General features: G+C 44.9%; 1 protein-coding gene across 7 annotated transcripts in view; it reads left to right on the plus strand.

Moving 5' to 3' along the window:
• Positions 1-15,634, plus strand: part of LOC5564255 (rhophilin-2) — a 351,938-nt gene extending 336,304 nt beyond the window's left edge. For 6 of the 7 annotated variants that reach the window (XM_021839010.1, XM_021839012.1, XM_021839008.1 and 3 more), the window contains exons 9-11: positions 13,394-14,325; positions 14,502-14,654; positions 14,720-15,562. In XM_021839010.1, the coding sequence (XP_021694702.1) occupies positions 13,394-14,325; positions 14,502-14,654; positions 14,720-14,932 (1,298 nt within the window). In that variant the 3' untranslated portion in view covers positions 14,933-15,562. Of the gene's footprint in view, positions 1-13,393; positions 14,326-14,501; positions 14,655-14,719 lie in introns of all 7 variants that reach the window. The other variant, XM_021839009.1, reaches the window with a different exon arrangement.
• The last annotated feature ends 4,831 nt before the right edge of the window (positions 15,635-20,465 follow it).

Consider the following 20,465-nt stretch of genomic DNA (forward strand, 5'->3'; position numbering starts at 1 on the left):
GAAGATTATGCTTGGCAGCTAGTGCAAACAGAAACCGAAGCGAACTGTGACGAACCACTGGCGAGTAGGTTTCGTCGTAGTCCACCCCCTTTCGCTGAGAGTACCCCTTGATGACTAGCCGCGCCTTGTAGCGATCGATGTTCCCGGCTGCGTCGTGTTTGATCTTGAATACCCACTTGCTCTTGATAGCCTTTCTTCCTTCCGGGAGGGCCGTCAGCGTCCACGTGTTGTTGTCCATTAGTGCCTGGTATTCTTCACACATCGCCGCCTTCAACCGCTCGGAGTCGTCACGCGCCAGTGCATCCTGATGGGTGTACGGATCTTCAACCGTTGTTGAAATCCTGGCCTCGGATTCGGACGTTACTATCCCGCTGAATTGACCCTGGCTCTCCGGTCTGGTGGCATCACGTGAACTACGGACTTCGCTTTGGGATGTTGTACCATCGTCGGTCCCGGGGGCATTACATTTTGTTTCTGGGAAGGAATAGAACTGGGAAGACCTCGTGTTGGAACTACAAAATTTTTATACTTGCCTGGAAGGGCGTGTTCCCGACCGCTGCGCCTCAACACCTCTGACCTAGGTGGATATGAGTTTTGTCGCGGTGGGAGCACAGGGCTCAAGTTGATCACGGTACTGTTGGCATCTTCAGATTCACTCAAGGTCGCTTCATTTTCGTCGGAGGTTTCATCGTTAACATCGGTGTAGAATTCCTCATCCTCTTCCTCGTCCTCGCTTGGTACCTTGTCCTGGACAACATCGTTCGGTGATAGGGACACCACCTCTTCGTGCTCCAGGAGAATAACCTTCTAGACCGGACTTGTTGGTTGAGCCGGAACAGACTCACCTTCGTTGATAAAGTTGACCTCCCGACTGATGACAATCATCTTCGACTGCAGGTTGTACAGCCTGTATCCCTTGGTTTGCTCGTCGAATCCCGTAAGAACGCATTCTTCGGATTTTGCGTCCCACTTCTTGCGCTTCTGTTTCGGAACGAATACAATGGCACGAGTTCCAAAAATCCATATATGGGACAAATCCGGCTTCTTGCCAGACCACGCTTCTTCCGGGGTGACGTCGTGACCTTTGGTTGGCGACCGATTCAGCAGGTACACGGAAGCAGCCACTGCCTCCGCCCAGAATCCTTTCGATAGCTTCGCCATGTGCAACATGCACCTCGCACGCTCCACGATCGACCTGTTGGCACGCTCCGCCATGCCATTTTGCTCCGGGGTATACGCATTCGTTGTTTGGTGGACGATTCCGTGTCGCTCCAAGTACTTCTTGAAGCCCGCGTTGACGTATTCTCTTCCGTTGTCTGTTCTGAGTACTTTCAGCTTTCGTCCAGATTGTCGTTCCGCCATAGCGTGGAAATCCTGGAAAGTTTTAACGACCTCAGCTTCCGACTTCGTTTTCAAGAAATACGTCCACATTCTGCGCGACTTGTCGTCCACGAAAACGATGAAATAACGGCTTCTTCCAAGCGACTTGACCTCCATTGGCCCGCAGATATCGGAATGGACCACGTCCAGTACTCCTTCCGCGCGAGAACCTTGCTTAGGAAACGGATGTCGACTATGCTTGCCCATCGGACACACCTGTCAGCCATGCTTCCTTTTCCGCCAACGATATTGACGCCAGTCACCAGTCCGTTGGCCAGGCTGCGCACGCCGTTGACATTCAGGTGCCCCATCCGTTGGTGCCACATCTCCAAGCTTCCTGCTGATGAACATGATAAAGCGGTTTGCTTACCTTGTTTCCGTTGTTCAAGTTTAAATAGATCGTTGCGGTGGCTTCCAGTAGCGATTACATCGCCGTCCCAGTCGATCACCTTGCACCCATCGTTGTTGAAGACGACGGAGAGGGGCCTTCACGATCTGGTTGACCGACAGTAAATTCGCAGACAGATCCGGTAATAACTGAACGTCATGGACAGGAATCTCATCGTCGTTGCAGGATGGTTGCAGTACAGATGAACCCGCAAATTCTCCTGTGGACTGCTTCCTCTTCTTCTTCTTCTTCTTTTTGGCGGTGACAGCGGTGATGGCTTTGGCTTTGGACGGCATCTTCTCTCGCTCGCTCGACAGTTTGATTTGAGCGAAGCAAGACAAACGAGGGGGTCCTTAGCTATCGATGTCTGTGCCTGAGAAGCACGCCCGGTCAGAGCAAGCCGACCTGTTGCCTGCTGAGATGCGATCCAAGCGAAGTTTCACTCTTTCACAGCAAATGACGTCAACTTTTTTCTAGCACCCTTATTTATAGTTTTGCTTGAAATCAACGTTCTTTTTTAAAACAGTTATTAAACTATTTGGGCGGACAATTTTCGAAGTTTTTCAAACCCTCCTCCCATGGTAAGTAAGTGAGTAAGTAAGCTTCACAAAGTGAGCATAATGTATCACCTTAGGAGGAACTGGACCCGCCTTGACAGAAATTGCGCAAGGCAACAGCAACCCGTGGATACGAGTTGGAAATAAGAAAAAAAAACAGAGGAAAACGAAAACGGAGCCCAAGGAGAGTGCTAAACCGAAAACAGCGAAACGTAGGAATTTAGGCGAAGCCCTCGTTATCAAAACGGAGGAAACGAAATACGCCGAGGTTCTGAAGGCGATGCGAAGCACGTATAAGCTATCGCCATTGCACAGTGCACATTGGTCCCAAAGCCATATCTAGGAGGACAAAAATGATTGCGCCTAAACCGTCAATTTTAGATATATGGTGTCTTCGACAAAGTTTCTCCATAGTTTTCAGACATTTTTTTCAGTGATGTGAAATTAGGGTGGGTCACATGGTTTACGAGATCAACGTACAAACTTTTTTGCTGACGCATTTAGGCTTACACAATGTTCTACAATGTTTTAGAACAACCGATTTGGAGCAACTTTGCCAAAAAACCCATTCTATCTCTTATGGTTCGCGAGTTATGATTTTTTTTAAACAAAAAAGATGGGGTGGTACTGAAAAATAAGTTTTTTCTTGATAACTTTTTATTCGATAATTTCTCGCAAAATTTTTGTTCCGAGCACTTTTAGAACATTTGATTACGCAACTTTTTGCCGAAGAAACTACTGTTCTATCTCTAATGGTTACAGAGCTATCAGAAATTTTCTTCGAAAAAATGGTTGTTTTCATATGCCGATATCTCCGAAAGGCGCAAACGGATTTTCAATCTTTTGTCGCCATTAGAAAGATTATCTCTTTCTCTGTTTATGGTGAAGAAACTGTGAGGACGTTTTTTGTTTAAAGGATTGACAAAATTTTGAAAATAATATGTTTTTAAACAAAAATTGTCCATAACTTCAAAAATAATCGAGATAGCTCTTTGATGCCTTCAGCAAAAATGTGCAAAATTGAAAGTTCTGAAAGTGGTTCATACAAAGTATTCATAAAAATCAACGCTCTGAGATATATTTACAATAAACCGAATTTTATATGGTAAAGAAAGCGAAAAAAGAGATATTTGCTAGAACAATCGAAATAACTGTATGTAAAGGCATTTTAAATTGAATATATATGTATTGATATAAGATCGATCACAGTAAGCGAAATCTTAGGAGTTAGGGAACGTTATTTGCTGAAGCAGTTTTAACATTCTGAAAGTCTTGTTATTTCACGCGACATAAAGTTTGTCCAGCTAACCTATGCCGTAGTCGGTTATAAATTGCTACCGCTTTGGCTTACAAAGCAGAAGGTCATGCGTTCAATATCGGTCGAGTTTATCATATTATCAACCCTTAACGTTAACAAAAGGTTTACTTTGAATAATTCCTTCAAATTACCAAAACCTTACTTCCCGTGATATCCTATCATAGAAATATAGAAGTATCTGCAATTATTCTATGTGGGCATCCAACTTATCCCATTCAATTCAATTAAATCCAATAAATCTGCCACAGCAAATTAGTCAGGGCAGCATTCGCCTGTTGAAGAATGCATGAATCTTGAACAAGAACCAGATATAAATCCCAAATGTCTGTCTAAGGCAACGAACCAGAAGGTGGGCCTTGATCACTTGAAAACTGCTTCTGCAAATAATTTTCCTCCTTTCAACTCCTTAGATTCCGCTTACTATACCAAAAAGCTATCTCGATTATTTTTCAAATTATGGACAATTTTCGTTTAAAAACATGTTATTTTCAAAATTTTGTCGGTCTTTTCAAACAAAAAACGTCCTCACAGTTTTTTCACCATAAACAGAGAAAGAGATAATCTTTCTAATGGCGACAAAAGATTGAAAATTCGTTTGCGCCTTTCGGAGATATCGGTATTTGAAAACAGCTATTTTTTCGAAGAAAATTTCTGATAGCTCTGTAATCATTAGAGATAGAACAGTAGTTCCTTCGGCAAAAAATTGCGCAATCAAAAGTTCTAAAAGTGCTCGGTACACTGATTTTGCGAGAAATTATCGAATAAAAAGTTATCAAGAAAAAAACTTATGTTTCAGTACCACCCTAACTTTTTTGTTTAAAAAAAATCATAACTCGCGAACCATAAGAGATAGAAATTTGAGTTCTTCGGCAAAGTTGCTCCAAATCGATTGTTCTAAAACATTGTAGAACATTGTGTAGGCCTAAATGCGTCAGCAAAAAAGTTTATCTCGTAAACCATGTGGGCCACCCTAATTTCACATCACTGAAAAAATGTCTGAAAACTATGGAGAAACTTTGCCAAAGACACTATATATCTAAAATTGACGGTTTAAACGCAATCATTTTTGTCTTCCTAGATATGGCTTTGGGGCCAATGTGCAGTGGGACGGATTGGGGTTTTAGGAAGAAAGATGGAACTCACGCCTTCAATTGCGATTTTACGTAAAAATGATATTCTACAAAGTTGTTTCTAATATAAAAACTTTTTTTTTTTTGTTCGGAACGAAAATTAGGGTGGCCCTTTGTAAATTAAGATAACCATCAAAACTTTTTTATTTTGAAGAATATTGATATAGTTTGTTCTACAAAGTTGACGATTTAAGCTGATTTGATAAAAACAAGTTTTTTCCTAGCTCAAAAATCTCTAGAGCATTTTTCGCTATTGATGTAGGGTGTGTTTAATTTTTATTATTTCAAGTTTCTCAGCAAAACTGTCTTCCCATCACTTTTAGGACTAATTGAGACGCAAACATAAAAGATATAGCTAATAGAAACAAATAGATACAAGAGTCTTTTCGTAATGAAAATTTAATTTATTGTTCGTTTGGTTGAGGAATAGATTATCGTACACATCTTCAACGAGGAAAAATAAATACTCACACGTCAGTTTATATGGCACTTTCATAGAAGCACGCACCTTGCATTCAATGTACAATCCAACATAATGCGTTACATGTGCGTTACTTGTTGGTTTTGTTAGCTACGACGCCATCCAATATATGGCAAACATGGTGGGAGAATATTTTGGTGGGACAAAATTATTTAGGTGTGAGTCTATTGGAGGGCAAAATCCTCAATACTTCCTTGGACATACAGTATCGTCGATACTAATACATACGATATACGACTGCAAAATGACAAATATGGCAAAGAAAGCTCTCAGTTAATGACTGTGGAAGTGCTCTTAACAACAATAACCTGAGAAGTATGATCTGTTCCAGTAGGGACGCGATGCAAAACTGGTAAAGCCGATATCAAGAAGAAGGTTGCTCAGCTTATTGTTCCAACCGCGAGGGCTTTGCTTAAGTCCACACAGCGATCGCTCCAGCTTGCAGACGGCCTCATCTTGTCCCACGGAACCGTCGAAAACCCAAGCAAATTCTTCACAGTCGAACACACGAAATTCTCCACATCTTCTTTATAGATAGCAGATTCGCTCGAAGATTAGTTACGAAAAGGATATCCTTCAGGCTGATATAGTGACCTTTCTTGTTGATGCCTTTAATCGTGCGTCGGTGTCAAGAAATCAGGGATTGATCGTCCTTCGCCACGTTGATGACGACAGGTTGCTTCAGCTTTGTGAATTCGGCGAAACAGTGCTTCACATTCACAAGGTGGTCTGAGGCTCCGGAATCCAGCTTGAAGGAAACCACTTCATCGTCCTGCGCTCGGGAATATCTTCCGGTCATGAAAGCCACTGCTTAACCTCCAGAAGCAGCATTAACTTGTGTGCCCATCCGTCTTCAATTTTATATGACATTCCTTGGCCTTGTGCCTCTTCTTCTGGCAGCGTTTGCCGTTTCCGGTGAACTTATCAAGCTTTTGCATCGATCTATGGAATGCTGCAGGTTGGTAGCAAACCGCCCGGTCGGTTTTCTTGAGCTCCTCGACAAGAAGTCACTCACGAATAGCATCCAGCTTGAGATTTTTATCACCTACATTTTCCAGCGCCGTTCCTAACAATTCGAACGACTCGGGAAGGGTAGGAAACAGCTGGGACACTATACCGTTTTCTAAAGCTTCGCTCCAGCAAGCTTCAGTTGCCGGATCAGCTCTTGGGAGTGATCTTTAACGGACGAACCTTCCAGCATCCGCAGCATCGTCACGGATGAAAGAGATCAGCAGACCTTACCGTCATCTTCCTGGAACTTCATGAGCTCGGCTACTTCCGCCGGAGGGTCGTTCTTGATAACAACCAAAAGCATCAGATACTTCTCCACTCGAAAACGCTAGTTGTCAAAACCGGTGCCCGAGAATAGCGGGATCCCGTGGACTGAATCCTTGTGTGAGTCATCTATAAGCTTTTGATGGTTGGCAATAACCGGAACACAAAGTTTCAACAGCAGAAATAAATTTATTTAACTAGTTTGAGTGTAGGCTTGAACAAGATCGAAAAAATTGCAATTTAGGATGCAATTATTTAGGAAAACTTTGATTTTTAGGGAGACCACCGCTCTCCAAGATGTCATCAGCACACTGCGTTACCAATTTACTCCAACAGTTTCAAAGCGTTCTTGGGCTTGATAAGTTAATAATCCACATTTCTTTTAAGGTCCCCAATTCGAAATACATCCGTCTCTTAGCTTCTTTGAGTTTTTTTTTTCTAATTGGAAAGTCAATGTTGCGGCTATCTCTTGTACACTTCACGGAGGAAACTGTATAGTATCTTCACACATTCCTAGAAGGGAAAGTTATCCATGTGAGATGATTTACAAGGCTTCATGGCTTCTATTGACCCTATCGAACTCCTATTTAGCAACATTTCTCTGACAATTGACCAGTAGTCTAATTCCATAAGGACAATCCATATGCAACCACAGTCTAATGTGGACCAGTTTTGAATGCCACATCAATGACTCCCCCTTCTCATTGGTCTGCAATCTGGCGTAGCATTGTTGGTAGAAAAAATAGAAGATTACAAGCACTCATACACTGAGGATGCATGAGTAATTGATGTGGCATTCAAAACTGACCCACATTAGATTGGATATTCCTCTGTATCTACGCCAGTTCAAGCGGAAAGGTATAGGGGTAAGGTAAATTTATGGCAGAGAGACAGGTTGCCTATGTATCAGGAGTAAGGAAACGCGAGCGAAAATGATAGAAGAAAAGGAGCGTAGCTAAACGACTCTGCTGTTCTACTTACTTACTTATTTGGCTTTACATCCATCATCTTGATAAAGCCTCGCCAACAATAATTCGCCAATTCATTCGGTTCATGGCCGCTTCTCTCCATCCTCGACTGTGACCCACGCTCTCCAAGTCCTGATGCACCTGGTCAATCCACCTAGCTCGCTGCGCCCCACGCCTTCTTGTTCCGACCGGATTCGTGGCGAACACCATCTTTACAGGGTTGTTGTCCGGCATTCTTGCAACATGCCCTGCCCAGCGTATCCTTCCAGCTTTAGCTACCTTCACGATACTGGGTTCGCCGTAGAGTTGAGCGAGCTCGTGGTTCATCCTTTGCCACCACACGCTGTTCTCCTGTACGCCGCCGAAGATCGTCCTTAGCACTCGGCGTTCGAAAACCCCAAGAGCTTGCAAGTCCTCCTCGAGCATAGTCCACGCCTCATGCCCATAGAGGACTACCGGTCTTATGAACGTTTTGTACATCGTACATTTGCTGCGAAGGTGAATCTTTCTTGACCGCAGCTTCTTCTGGAGCCCATAGTAGGCACGACTTCCGCTGATGATGCGCCTTCGTATTTCCCGACTAACATTGTTGTCAGCCGTCAACAAGGATCCGAGGTAGACGAACTCGTCCACCACTTCGTATCTCCGTCTATCGTAACACTGCTTCCTAGGCGGGCCCTGTCGCGCTCAGTTCCGCCAACCAGCATGTACTTTGTTTTCGACGCATTCACCATTAGCCCGACTATTGTTGCTTCGCGTTTTAGTCGGGTGAACAAATCTGCCATTGTTTCAAATTTTCTCCCAATAATATCCATGTCGTCCGGGAAGCAAACAAATTGTCCGGATCTCGTGAAAATCGTGCCTCGACTGTTAAGTCCGGCTCTCCGCATGACACCTTCAAGCGCAATATTGAATAACAGGCACGAAAGTCCGTCGCCCTGTCGTAGTCCCCGCCGAGACTCGAACGAACTGGAGTGTTCGCCCGAGATCTTCACGCAGTTTTGCACACCGTCCATCGTTGCTCTGTTCAATCTTGTGAGCTTCCCGGGAAAGCTGTTCTCGTCCATGATTTTCCATAGCTCTACACGGTCGATACTATCGTATGCCGCCTTGAAATCGATGAACAAATAGTGCGTAGGGACCTGGTACTCACGGCATTTCTGGAGGATTTGCCGCACGGAAAAGATCTGGTCCGTTGTCGAGCGGCCGTCGATGAAACCTGCTTGATAACTTCCCACGAACTCATTTGCTATAGGTGATAGACGACGGAAGGGAATCTGGGATAGCACTTTGTAGGCGGCGTTTAGGATGGTGATTGCACGATAATTTTCACTCCAGTTTGTCGCCCTTTTTGTAGATAGGGCATATAACGCCTTGCTTCCACTCCTCCGGTAGTTGTTCCGTTTCCCAGATTCTGACTATCAGCCGATGCAGACAAGCGACCAATCTGTCCGGGCCCATCTTGATGAGTTCGGCTCCGATACCATCTTTGCCAGCGGCCTTGTTGTTCTTGAGCTGTTGAATGGCATCCTTAACTTCCCCCATCGTGGGAGCTGGTTGATTTCCGCTGTCCGCTGTGCTGACGTAGCCATCGCCTTCGCTGTCCTGACCTTCTGTGAATGTGTTCTCTGCGCCATTCAGATGTTCATCGTAGTGCTGCTTCCACCTTTCGATCACCTCCGTCCGTCCGTCAAGATGCTCCCATCCTTATCCCGGCACATCTCAGCTCGCGGCACGAAGCCTTTGCGGGATGTGTTGAGCTTCTGATAGAACTTCCGCGTTTCTTGAGAACGGTACAGCAACTCCATCTCTTGGCATTCCACCTCTTCCAGGCGGCGCTTTTTGTCCCGGAATAGGCGGGTTTGCTGTTTCCGCTTCAGTCTGTATCGTTCCACGTTTTGCCGCGTACCATGCTGCAGCATTGCAGCCCGCGCTGCATTCTTCTTCTCTAAAACCTCCTGGCACTCCTCGTCGAACCAATCGTTTCTTGAGCTCCGTTCCACATATCCGACAACGCTTTCGGCAGCGTCGTTAATGGCTGCTTTGACTGTCCTCCAGCAGTCCTCAAGAAGGGCCCTATCGAGCTCGCCCTCATCCGGCAACGCTGCCTCAAGATGCTGCGCGTACGCATTGGCGACATCCGGTTGTTTCAGCCGCTCGAGATTGTACCGGGGCGGGCGTCAGTACCGTACATTGTTGATGACGGATAGTTTTGGGCGCAGTTTCACCATCACCAGGTAGTGGTCGGAGTCAATGTTGGCGCCACGATAGGTTCTGACGTCGGTTATGTCGGAGAAGTGCCGTCCATCGATCAAAACGTGGTCGATTTGCGATTCTGTCTGCTGAGGTGATCTCCAGGTGTACCGATACGGGAGGCTGTGCTGGAAATAGGTGCTACGAATGGCCATGTTCTTGGAGGCGGCAAAATCTATCAGTCGTAGGCCGTTCTCGATCGTCAGCCGATGGGCGCTGAACTTTCCAATCGTCGGTCTGAACTCCTCCTCCTGGCCAACCTGAGCGTTCAAATCTCCTATGATGATCTTGACGTCGTGGCTTGGGCAGCGGTCGTACTCGCGTTCGAGCTGCGCGTAAAATGCGTCCTTGTCATCATCAGTGCTTCTGGAGTGAGGGCTATGCACGTTTATGATGCTGAAGTTGAAGAACCGGCCTTTGAGCCTCAACTTGCACATTCTTTCGTTGATCGGCCACCACCCGATCACGCGCCTCTGCATATCACCCATCACTATAAAAGCGGTTCCCAGCTCACGTGTGTTGCCGCAGCTCTGGTAGATGGTATGATTACCTCTAAACGTTCGCACCAATGCTCCTGTCCAGCACACCTCCTGCAGCGCTACGATGTCGAAACCGCGGGTCTTCAGTACATCGGAGAGTATGCGAGTACTTCCAATGAAGTTGAGAGATTTGCAGTTCCACGTACCGAGTTTCCAATCGCTAGTCCATTTTCGTCGCTGTGGTCTTTGCCGATTGTTCCGGTCCGTATTCTCTCGTTGACGTTCCTGTGCTGATGTGTTTTTACGGTTGGCTTGCAGGGCCGGACACCAACCCCCTAGATTTCCGGAGGACCATTCCCCCTAAATGTTCGAAGGGCCATAGTGCGCAGTTTAGCTTAGAGTCCTTCTCTGGCACTCGGACGATGATCAGCCGCCCCTGACATGGGGAACAGTCGCTGTTGTGAGCCGCTCCTAACGTGGAGTACAGACGCTCCAGGTTTGCAAAAGCAACCCCCCCCCCCCTTCCCTGTCAGCATACGACCAAAGTTCCCACCGGGGATTGGTTACCCGATCTTCCCCAAGGTTACTCGTACCCCGGCCAGTACCACGAGGAGGTAGGGATAGGAGTTGCTGGGCAAGAGGCTACGAAAAGATAATTAATTTTCTGCAATAACGCAAAGAGAGCAACGTTGAAGAGAAATCGATGAATGCAGATAAGCCCTTTTGAAAAAACAACACAGAATTATTTATGTTTATTCGCAAATTTATGAATTTTGGTTTTTGATTTTTCTAATTTTTGTTTTTGAACATCCCTATTTTTTACAATTTTCCTTGAATTCTCTTCTGGATACCGATTTTTGACAATAATAAAAATTTAATTTTTTGCAGAACTTTTGAAAATTTGATTTTTTTATGGAATATATTTTATTTTCCGTGTAACTAACGGAAAATTTGATTTGATTTTTTGCTTCTTCTGTGATAGGTTGATCGTAGATAAATATGAAATGTACAACTTTATGTATTATGCACCCTAGTGATCCTTTATAAGATAGATACGCGGAAACTGACATTTCTGTCAAAGCATGAGCCAAACGAGCATATGTTATATTTGTTTTGATCTTTTCTTGAGGAGTAATGTAATCCAATTGAAATTATTTCGGTAAAAGTTGTTTTGCATCAAGCAAAAAATATGAAATATTTTCCTGGTTTGAAATTTTGTCAATGCAATATTCAGTTGTTATTTTTTTCTGTTGTTTATTTGTTTGAAAATGTACCTCAAAGAACTATAAAGAAACAAAATACACTTTTTTGCAATGAGGAAGTCATGTCCGTGTTACACTGCTGGTCTGTTGCCAAATCATTCCATTTTACTTCCGCTTATCTCTCATATAAAGGATCATTAATGCACCTCACAGACGCTCAGACGAGTGGAATATCTCAAGAAATTTGAATGGAAACTCTTTAAAAAAAATCCGGGGGAAGCTCTGTAGTTATTTATAAAGAAGTTTTGTAGTCAATTTTAATATATATTTTTTGGATTTATCTCTGATGTTATTGTCTGGAGGAATCCGAAGGAATTTCTCAAGTAATCTATGAAGGAATCTGTGGAGGTTTTTTCTGAATTAGAACAGGAGTTTTCTGGATGAATTCTAAGTTAAATTTCTAAACGAATCTCTGATGGCAACTTCTTTATGAATTCCTGGCGTATTTCCTGTAGAAAATTATGTATGAATCTCTGAAGGTATTTCTAAAGGAACCATAGGAATATTTCAAAAGAAAATCTCTGGAAGGTTATGTATATGTGGAATTTCAGAAGAAATCACAAAAAAACTTCTGGTAAAACCCTTGACATTATTAGGGAGAAGTTCCTTGGAAGATATTCTGGAGGAATCCCTGAAATTTTTTTCTAAAGGAGGAAAACCTTAAGGAATTTGTTGGGGAATTCTTGAAAGATTTTCTGTACAAATCTCTGGAGGAATCAATAGAAGAAAGGTTGGAGGACTTCAGTGAAGAAATCCTGGTTGAATTTGTGGATTATTTCCTTGTGTAATATCTGGGAGGAATCCTAAAGGAATCTCTTATGGTCGCTTCTGGTGGAACTTCTTAAGGATTTCATGGTGTAATTTCTGCAGAAAATTCTGGAGGAATCCCTGAAGAAATTTCTCGAGGAATTCCTGAAGTACTTGGTTGAATTATTCGATGTCTAAAACAGAAAAACTTAACGGAAGTTAGGGAATTCTTGAAAAGATTTGTGGAGGATTCTCGTTTGTTAATTTCTGAAGTAATCCTTTGTGGATTATTTTAAAAATCCCTTGAAAATTTTGCAGGATTCCAGAAGGAATTTCTGCTGAAATCTTTAAAAGAATTTCCGGACGAATCCCTGAAAGAATTTCAGGTGAAATCTCTTGTGGATTTTCTAGAATAATTCTTAGAAGAATTTCTCGAGAAATCTCATATCTCATGTAGTAATCCATGGTGGGATTTCTGGTTGAATCGCAGATTTTCGGTGGATTTCCTGATGAATTCCTGGTGAAATTTTGTAAGACTTTCTAAAGAAAGAATACCTTGAGTAATTTGTAAATTTCTGGAGGAAATTCTATTGTAACTATCTGGAGAATTCTCTGGTGAAATTTTTGGAGAAACCCCTGGAGGAAGTTCTGAGAAAACCTTTGTAGGATTTCTTTGCGGAATCTCTGGTGGAATTTGAAGAATTCCTGACGTTGTTTTGTCACTTTGTAAACCCCACCGGCCTAATTGTCTGAACCCAGCTCCCTACATGTATCTAATGATCTAATACCGGTGTTTGATGATGAGCCACCACAATAATCGCGTGTCAAATTCACTATTTAATTGCAATCTGATGTCTTCTTTTGTTGCATCACATTCACGGAACAATCGAAAACATCCTCTATTCCGGATAATTCCGGCTGCATAATCACATCTGCATTATACGAGCAGAGATCACTTGAAATGTGGTGAACAATGTTGGTGCAAAAAAAATCTGACAGTTCCTCAAGCGATCGCACAAACATAACTTGGTTTGACTAACTTAGGGGCGGAGTCAATGTTGGTCAAACCGTCTGAGCGTCTGTGGGGTGCATAATATGCGTGTTATGACCCAAGGTTTACCAACAATAAAATAATTTTAATTTCTTTCCTTTCAGCCCTCGCCCACTACCACACGGCCAAATCGATCGACCCCGCCCTGCAAACCTTCAAAACGAGCACCCCCTCCAAATCGGCCAAGCAAAAGGCCGCCCTCGGCAGTGCGCTCAACCTGGGCAGCCAAACCCTGTCCCAGTCGTTGGATACGTTCATCTTCGACGAGACGTCCCTCGAGGGGGACCTCAATCCGGCCATGCTGAAGAAAGCTCACCTCCGCGAGTCCCTCTCTAGTCACGAGGAAGCCCAACGATTGCAGCGGATGTGCCGCGAGCTCAAGAACAAAATCGCCCTCACCAAGGTGCTGAACTACGCGCTGGAAAAGACTGCCGAAGAGCTGGAAATGCTCGACCTGGAGCTGGACGGAGCCGGATATCTGGACGAAGACATCGACATGATCGATGTGACGCTGAACACTACCTCCAAGTTTACGATCTCCCTGACCGGGCCGGACTTCACGGCGTACAAGATCGAAGATCCCTTCCGTAAGTTGGGACCGATTGCGATCTTCTCGGCGAGGCGCCACTGGACCGCGCCTCGGTGTATCCGTCTGCAGAAGGGCAACTCGATGATGATGACCGGCGGAGGAACGCTGGATCGCCGTCGGTACAATAGCGAACAGAACGGAAGCACCGGTAGCAGCACTGGGGCCAGCAGTATCGACGGAAGCAGCGACACCGGTGGCAGTCGAGGCAAGTGCCAGTGCAACAAGACCAACTACTACAACGACGTGAGGGCGTGCGACGTGTGCTTCAAGGACGTGTGCAACATCTCCGATGCGGACTACCGGGCGAGGAACAAACTGACCCAGATGCCGTCGAGCGATGGAAGTAACTGCAGTAGCAACGTTGATAGCTTTGAGAGCTTCGGGTTCCACGTGCGGGGCGATGCGCCGGTCATGATTTCAAATGTCGAGATCAACTCGTTGGCTGATGTAAGTATCGTTTTGCACCTGTTCCTTGAAGTAGGACGGTTTTTGGAATGGCGTAGAAGACCCGTACGTGTCTCGATATTCATGGAAACCGTCCTATATAGAAGCCGCGTAAATGAAGCTCGTCGTACACCGGAGGAAAACTGCATTATCCTTACGTTCCCATCTTTTCTCCTCAGCTCGGTGGCATCAAGGAGGGAGATTTCATCGTGGAACTGTGCGGAATCGACGTCAAGTGGTACACCAACCAGCAGGTGCTGAAGCTGATCAAGAACTGCTCCAACAGTTTGGACCTCAAAGTGATCACCCCGATGGATCGCAACTATCTTAAGGTATGCTCAATCTCTCGATCCGATTCCATCGAGTTGTTCTCAATTTTTCCTCTAACCCTGAATAGCCAATGGCCTCCACCCTCTCGAAGGGATCGATTTCAACGCTGTCCGGCAGCTCCTCGGGGGTGTCCTCCGGAGCACCCAGTCCGACCGGCACCACGACCAAAAGCGGCGGCAGCAAACCGCGCTCCAAACTGAGCAAGAACCGCCTCAGCAGTTTCACCTCCGGCAGTTGGAATCCGTTCCGTCGGACGCAGAGCTTGGGGAAGATTTTCTAGCCAGAAAAAAAAACTGCAATCAAGCGGGCATTAAACCGTTCTTCTTCAATTGGTTCCAGTTTGAGGGAAATCAGAGTGTACAGAAAGAGACTAATTCAGTTCTACTTAACTTTTTTATTCAACGTTGGGAAGTAAGTGCTTTAGCGTTTAAGTCGATTATATCTTAGGATTTGTAAAGACATGGATGCCATCACAAAACATAATGTAGACAACACACATTCATCTACCTCTCCTTGCCCATTTGCCAAATGGGGGAAACTGGATGCGAGTAGTAGTCGAATGGGAAAAAAGCCTAATTTATATAACTCTATCCCTTACAAACTAGAGCAAGTTTCTCTATTTTAAAATTCACCTTCGGAACGGCAGTGTTTCCTTTCCAAGGCATATTTATTATTTTAACGGAATGTTAGTGTTCTTAAAATGGTTCTAGTTTTAGTTTAGAAGCGATCCAAGAAGACATGATAGGATGTAGTCGACATTGTACATTTGAGAATATTGGATTAAGTTAACAGTTAAGATAGCTCCCGGGTCCCAAAAGGAACAGATTTACAGATACAGATGGTTTACTAACACTTGTTTCGGTTTACACAATAGTCTATTCTATAAAGAGTTTTGAAAGACGAGATATATTCCAAAAATGAACTAATCTATACATACGATTGTAAAATTATGCAACAATAAAGATTAGCGAATCAGACATTATACGGAACGTAAAGTTGAATTATCCGAAATTTCCCAAGTAATTGACAAACACGTTTAAAGCTCCCAGGTTCTTCTTTTTTCCTACCCGATTCCCAGCAGATGATTATTTTTAGTCATTTTTTCCTCTGACATTCCGACACTAATAGACCAGCTCAGTGAAGTCTACAGTATATTGTTCTGAGAAACATTCGCTTCTTTGTACACTCGACACAATTTGTAATTCATTCGTATGCGTCTTCTAATTTCCCATTACCCAACAAGAATTGCCCACAGAACATTTCATCTTCTTTCATCGGACAAGCATCGTATTTGAAGAGAAACAATCACCTTAGCAGGATGAATTTTGTTTCAATTTGCACATTGCGGGTTCTAAGCTGATTAGATAATCCGCACCAACACCGCTAGCTCTTCCTCTATCTCTGTCTACACCATGTACTTCGTTTTGGTGTAGCTGATGGTCAAGCGTGTCCTTGCTGTCTTTTTGAGGAGGTCTCTGCAATATTCTGCAATCGATTCCACTAAGACAGATATCGTCCACAAATCCATGGAACATATGCTTTGATAGAACAACATTCGGTACCGACGCAAGCCACGGTACAATCTGGAACAACTCAAGCTACCCGAAGTCGCTACTGATTACGCGCCAAGACGTGGAACAGCGTTGCCCGATGAGGGAGAGCTCACCCAAGCCCCTCTAGACGACGGCTGGAGTAGTGTCAAAGCAGTCATTAACAACGCAGCCGAAGGGTTCTTGAAAGGAAACCGACGGACGGGTTGTTTGACGAAGAGTGTTGGATGGTTTTGGACGATAAGAATGCGTGAGGTGATTGAAAGGTGAAAGCAGCACTACGATGAACACCTGAATGACGTAGATGAGGAAAAGCAAGGCAGCAGGAGGAATGGCTTCATCAGCTACCGGAGGAGTGAAAGGAGGGATAATATATACTATATAATATACCCTACAAAAAGGGTGACAAGTTAGAATGTGACAAGGTTTTCGGGAAATTATCAAACCGGTTTCGTGGACGGGCGATTAACAACAGACCAGATAATCCTCCATAAGTGTCGCAAATATCAAGTCCTTACGCACGGAAATACGGAAGATACCACACATGTTCCGGTCTAGACTCCTGAAGCTGACCCGTCGGCGTATAGACCTATCTGTCTACTAGATACGACGGGCAAGTTATTGGAGAGGTTGATTCTCAACAGACTAGTACCGTATACGGAGAGTGCGGACGGCCTGTCCAACAACCAGTTTGGATTCAGAAAAGGTAAATCTACTCTGGACGCCATCCAGTCGGTCGTTCAAACAACTGAGGTGGCAATCGAGCATAAAAGGAGCGGCATCCGTTACTGCGCGGTTGTCACTCTGGATGTGAAGAATGCGTTCAACAGCGCAAGCTGGGAAGCAATAGCACACGCGCTCAAGGTACCGGTGCAGTTGTGTAAGCTTCTAGAAAGCTATTTTGATGGTAGGATTCTACTGTATGACACAGAGGAGGGGCAGAAAAGCGTTCGAATTACCGCGGGAGTACCTCAAGGTTCAATCCTGGGCCCGCTGTTATGGAATGCGATGTACGATGACGTACTGAGGCTGCCCCTTCCGACGGGTGTTAAGATTGTTGGCTTCGCCGACGATATCACCCTAGTGGTCTATGGTGAATCGATGGAGGAAGTAGAGTTGACAGCAGCGCACTCTATTTCCCTGGTTGAGGAATGGATGAAGTCTAGGAAACTAGGACTGGCCCGTCACAAGACTGAGGTGGTGGTGGTCAACAACCGCAAGTCCGAGCAACGGGCGCTTATCTCGGTAGGTGATTGCACCATAGAGTCCAAACGATCCCTTAGGCATCTTGGGGTAATGATTGATGACAAGCTGAGCTTCGCTAGCCACGTTGAATATGCCTGTAAAAGGGCATCTACGGCTATAGCGGCGCTTTCGAGGATGATGTCTAACAGCTCTGCTGTAATTGCCAGCAAACGCAAGCTGCTGGCAAGCGTGGCGCTATCCATACTAAGGTATGGAGGACCAATCTGGTCAAAAGCGCTTATAACGAGAAGAAACCTAAAGCGGTTGGAAAGCACGTACAGGATAATGTGCTTAAGAGTAGCGAGTGCATACCGGACGGTATCTAAAGAGGCCGTGTGCATCATAGCCGGGATGACGCCCATCGGGCTCATCATCAAGGAAGATGCTCAATGCTTCAACCAAAGGGGTACCAGAGGAGTCCGCGACACGTGTAAAGAGGAAACGCTCAGAAGCTGGCAGCAGGAATGGGATAACTCCACTAAGGGTAGATGGACCCATCGGCTAATACCAAATGTGTCAGATTGGTATGGTAGAAGCCATGGGGAAGTGAACTTCCACCTGACGCAGTTTCTGTCAGGACATGGTTGCTATAGACAGTACCTGCATAGGTTCGGGCACTCAGAATCTCCTGCGTGCCCCAATTGTGCTGGTGTAGAGGAAACAGCGGAGCATGTCGTGTTCGATTGCCCCCGTTGCTGGAATGCAGTAACTACGGCTGTCACTCACATTATGTTAGAATTGCAGCGTCTATGGCGCGCCGACCAAGAGTTGGCTGCAGAGGATTAGCCCTGCCGAGGCTGGTCCCTTGTAACATTGTTTAAGTCGGCTAGGAGAAGCAGTTTGCCTAGGCTACTTCTGCTACACGTGTTGTGCTATATGCACTGGTCCCTTCCCGAAGAAATACCGTAAGGTGGTTCCGGGGAGATGAGGGTCTGAGTCCAAGGGTCATGTCGATGCACTGTTCACCACTTGAGCAATTCTAAATGAATTGCTCATGCACAGTGCATAGGCTGGTTTTAGCGGGTCGTCGTTGGTGTGTCATCCCCGCATTCCCTGAGTTATCTTCTCAGGGGATCTGTTTGCAGATTTCCCCCTTGTAAAAAACAAAAAAAAAAAAAAGACTCCTGAAGCTCTCGAACCGTTGCCTTATGAGCATACCCTTTCTTCACATAATCAGAAGGCCGGCTCCAAAGGCACGTTCCCCACCAGTTGGGAGATTTGTGCCATCGCCATATTTGAGCCTATTTCATCATCTACCCGATGGGAGAGGAAAGGGAAGGGAAAGATGGGAGAAAATAGGAATGGGGTCCCTTGAAGAGGGAAGATCGCATAAGCGAAATGAGAGCATGTAGCTCCATACCACAATGGGTTCGAACAGCGCCCTAAAAAGGGCACTGCAAAACGCATGAGCGTAAAGAGAGCCTATAGCTCATTACCACAGCGGGTTAAGAATAACAGAATGTCCTGAAGATTCAGGCTTCTGAATTCAGTTTCACTTAATAAGTGTTTACCAAGTAATTGGAATCGCATTTGCGAAAAAACTGGACAGTTACATATCAGGTGATACGAAGTTCCATAATCGGAGTCACAACTATCACACACAAATGAGTCAGCACGCTGAATATTTGCCATGTGATAGTTGAGTCGGCAGTGGCCTGTCAACGCTCTGACCAAGAGACTGCAATTCTGCTTTGACAGATTTGTTAAATACTTCGCCACCCTTGGAGATGGCTCAGTAATGGACAATTTTGTTTGACGACATGACTCCAAACTATTCCAATATTGCTTGTGCTGAGTTGCCGCCCAAGAGTTTATCTGAAGCTTCACCCAGCACTTCGAAATTGGAATAGCCGGCTCAGGGCCAATGAAGTCATGCGATGCTCCATCGCGAGCTAGCTCATCAGCCAATTAATTTCCAGCGATGGAAGAATGGCCAGGTACCCATACAAGGTTTACAGAGTTGACTGAATTCAGTTCCTCAATTTGAGTTCGACATGCGATAACAAGCTTCGACCTTGAGTTGGCCGAAGCGAGAGCTTTTATAGCAGCCTGACTATCTGAACAGAAGTATATGACTTTACCCATTACGCGCTGTTGAAGTGCTGATTGCACTCCACACATAAGAGCAAATATTTCCGCCTGAAAAACGGTGCAGTTTCTACCAAGTGAGTAAAACTGATTCAGTCTTAGTTCATGAGAATATACTCCTGCACCAGCTCTACCTTCTAGAAGGGAGCCATCAGTGTTTGCCATATTGTTTGATATACTTCTTTCCAAATAGCCAGACGTTCGCTCTTCCCGTGAAGGGAGTTGTGTGGTAAATGTCCTGTAAGGGAAGTGAGAAGCAATTGTGAGATCACTTGGAGCAAGGACAATTTTATCCCAATTCACTAAAAAGGGAAACAACGAAGTGTGTGTAGATCTACGATTCACTGGATTTTTCTCCAGTAGATCCAGTACCCATAAACGGTAAGAGCAAGAAAGTGCTTCTTGTTCAAGATATATGTGTAGTGGCGCAACGTCGAAAATGGCCTCAAGCGCTGCTGTGGGAGTTGTAGAGAACGCACCAGACATCGCCATCAAGCACATCCTTTGGAGATGGCCCAATTTCGATTGGATTGTTCTCACTGCGCCCTTTTGCCACCACACAAGACATCCATATGCCAATATTGGTCGAACAACTGTTGTGTAAATCCATTTGATATATTTGGGTTTGAGGCCCCAAGTTTTACCAAAGGTTCGCCGGCATTGACTGAAGGCCATGCAAGCTTCTTTGACTCTGAAATCAATGTGAGGTGTCCATGAAAGTTTGGAATCTAGAATGACTCCGACATACTTTACTTGATCAGTCACATTAATCTCAGTGCCAAAAAGACGTAAAGGTCGAATTCCATCGCGGTTTCGTCTTTCCGTAAACAGAACAATAGATGTTTTATTCGGGTTAACCGAAAGGCCATATTGGCGACACCAACTCTCGCCTACCTGAAGAGCACTTTGCATCAGGTCGAATAGGGTGCT

This window comes from Aedes aegypti, chromosome 1 (genome assembly GCF_002204515.2).
Source record: "Aedes aegypti strain LVP_AGWG chromosome 1, AaegL5.0 Primary Assembly, whole genome shotgun sequence".
NCBI classification, from domain to species: Eukaryota; Metazoa; Arthropoda; class Insecta; order Diptera; family Culicidae; genus Aedes; species Aedes aegypti.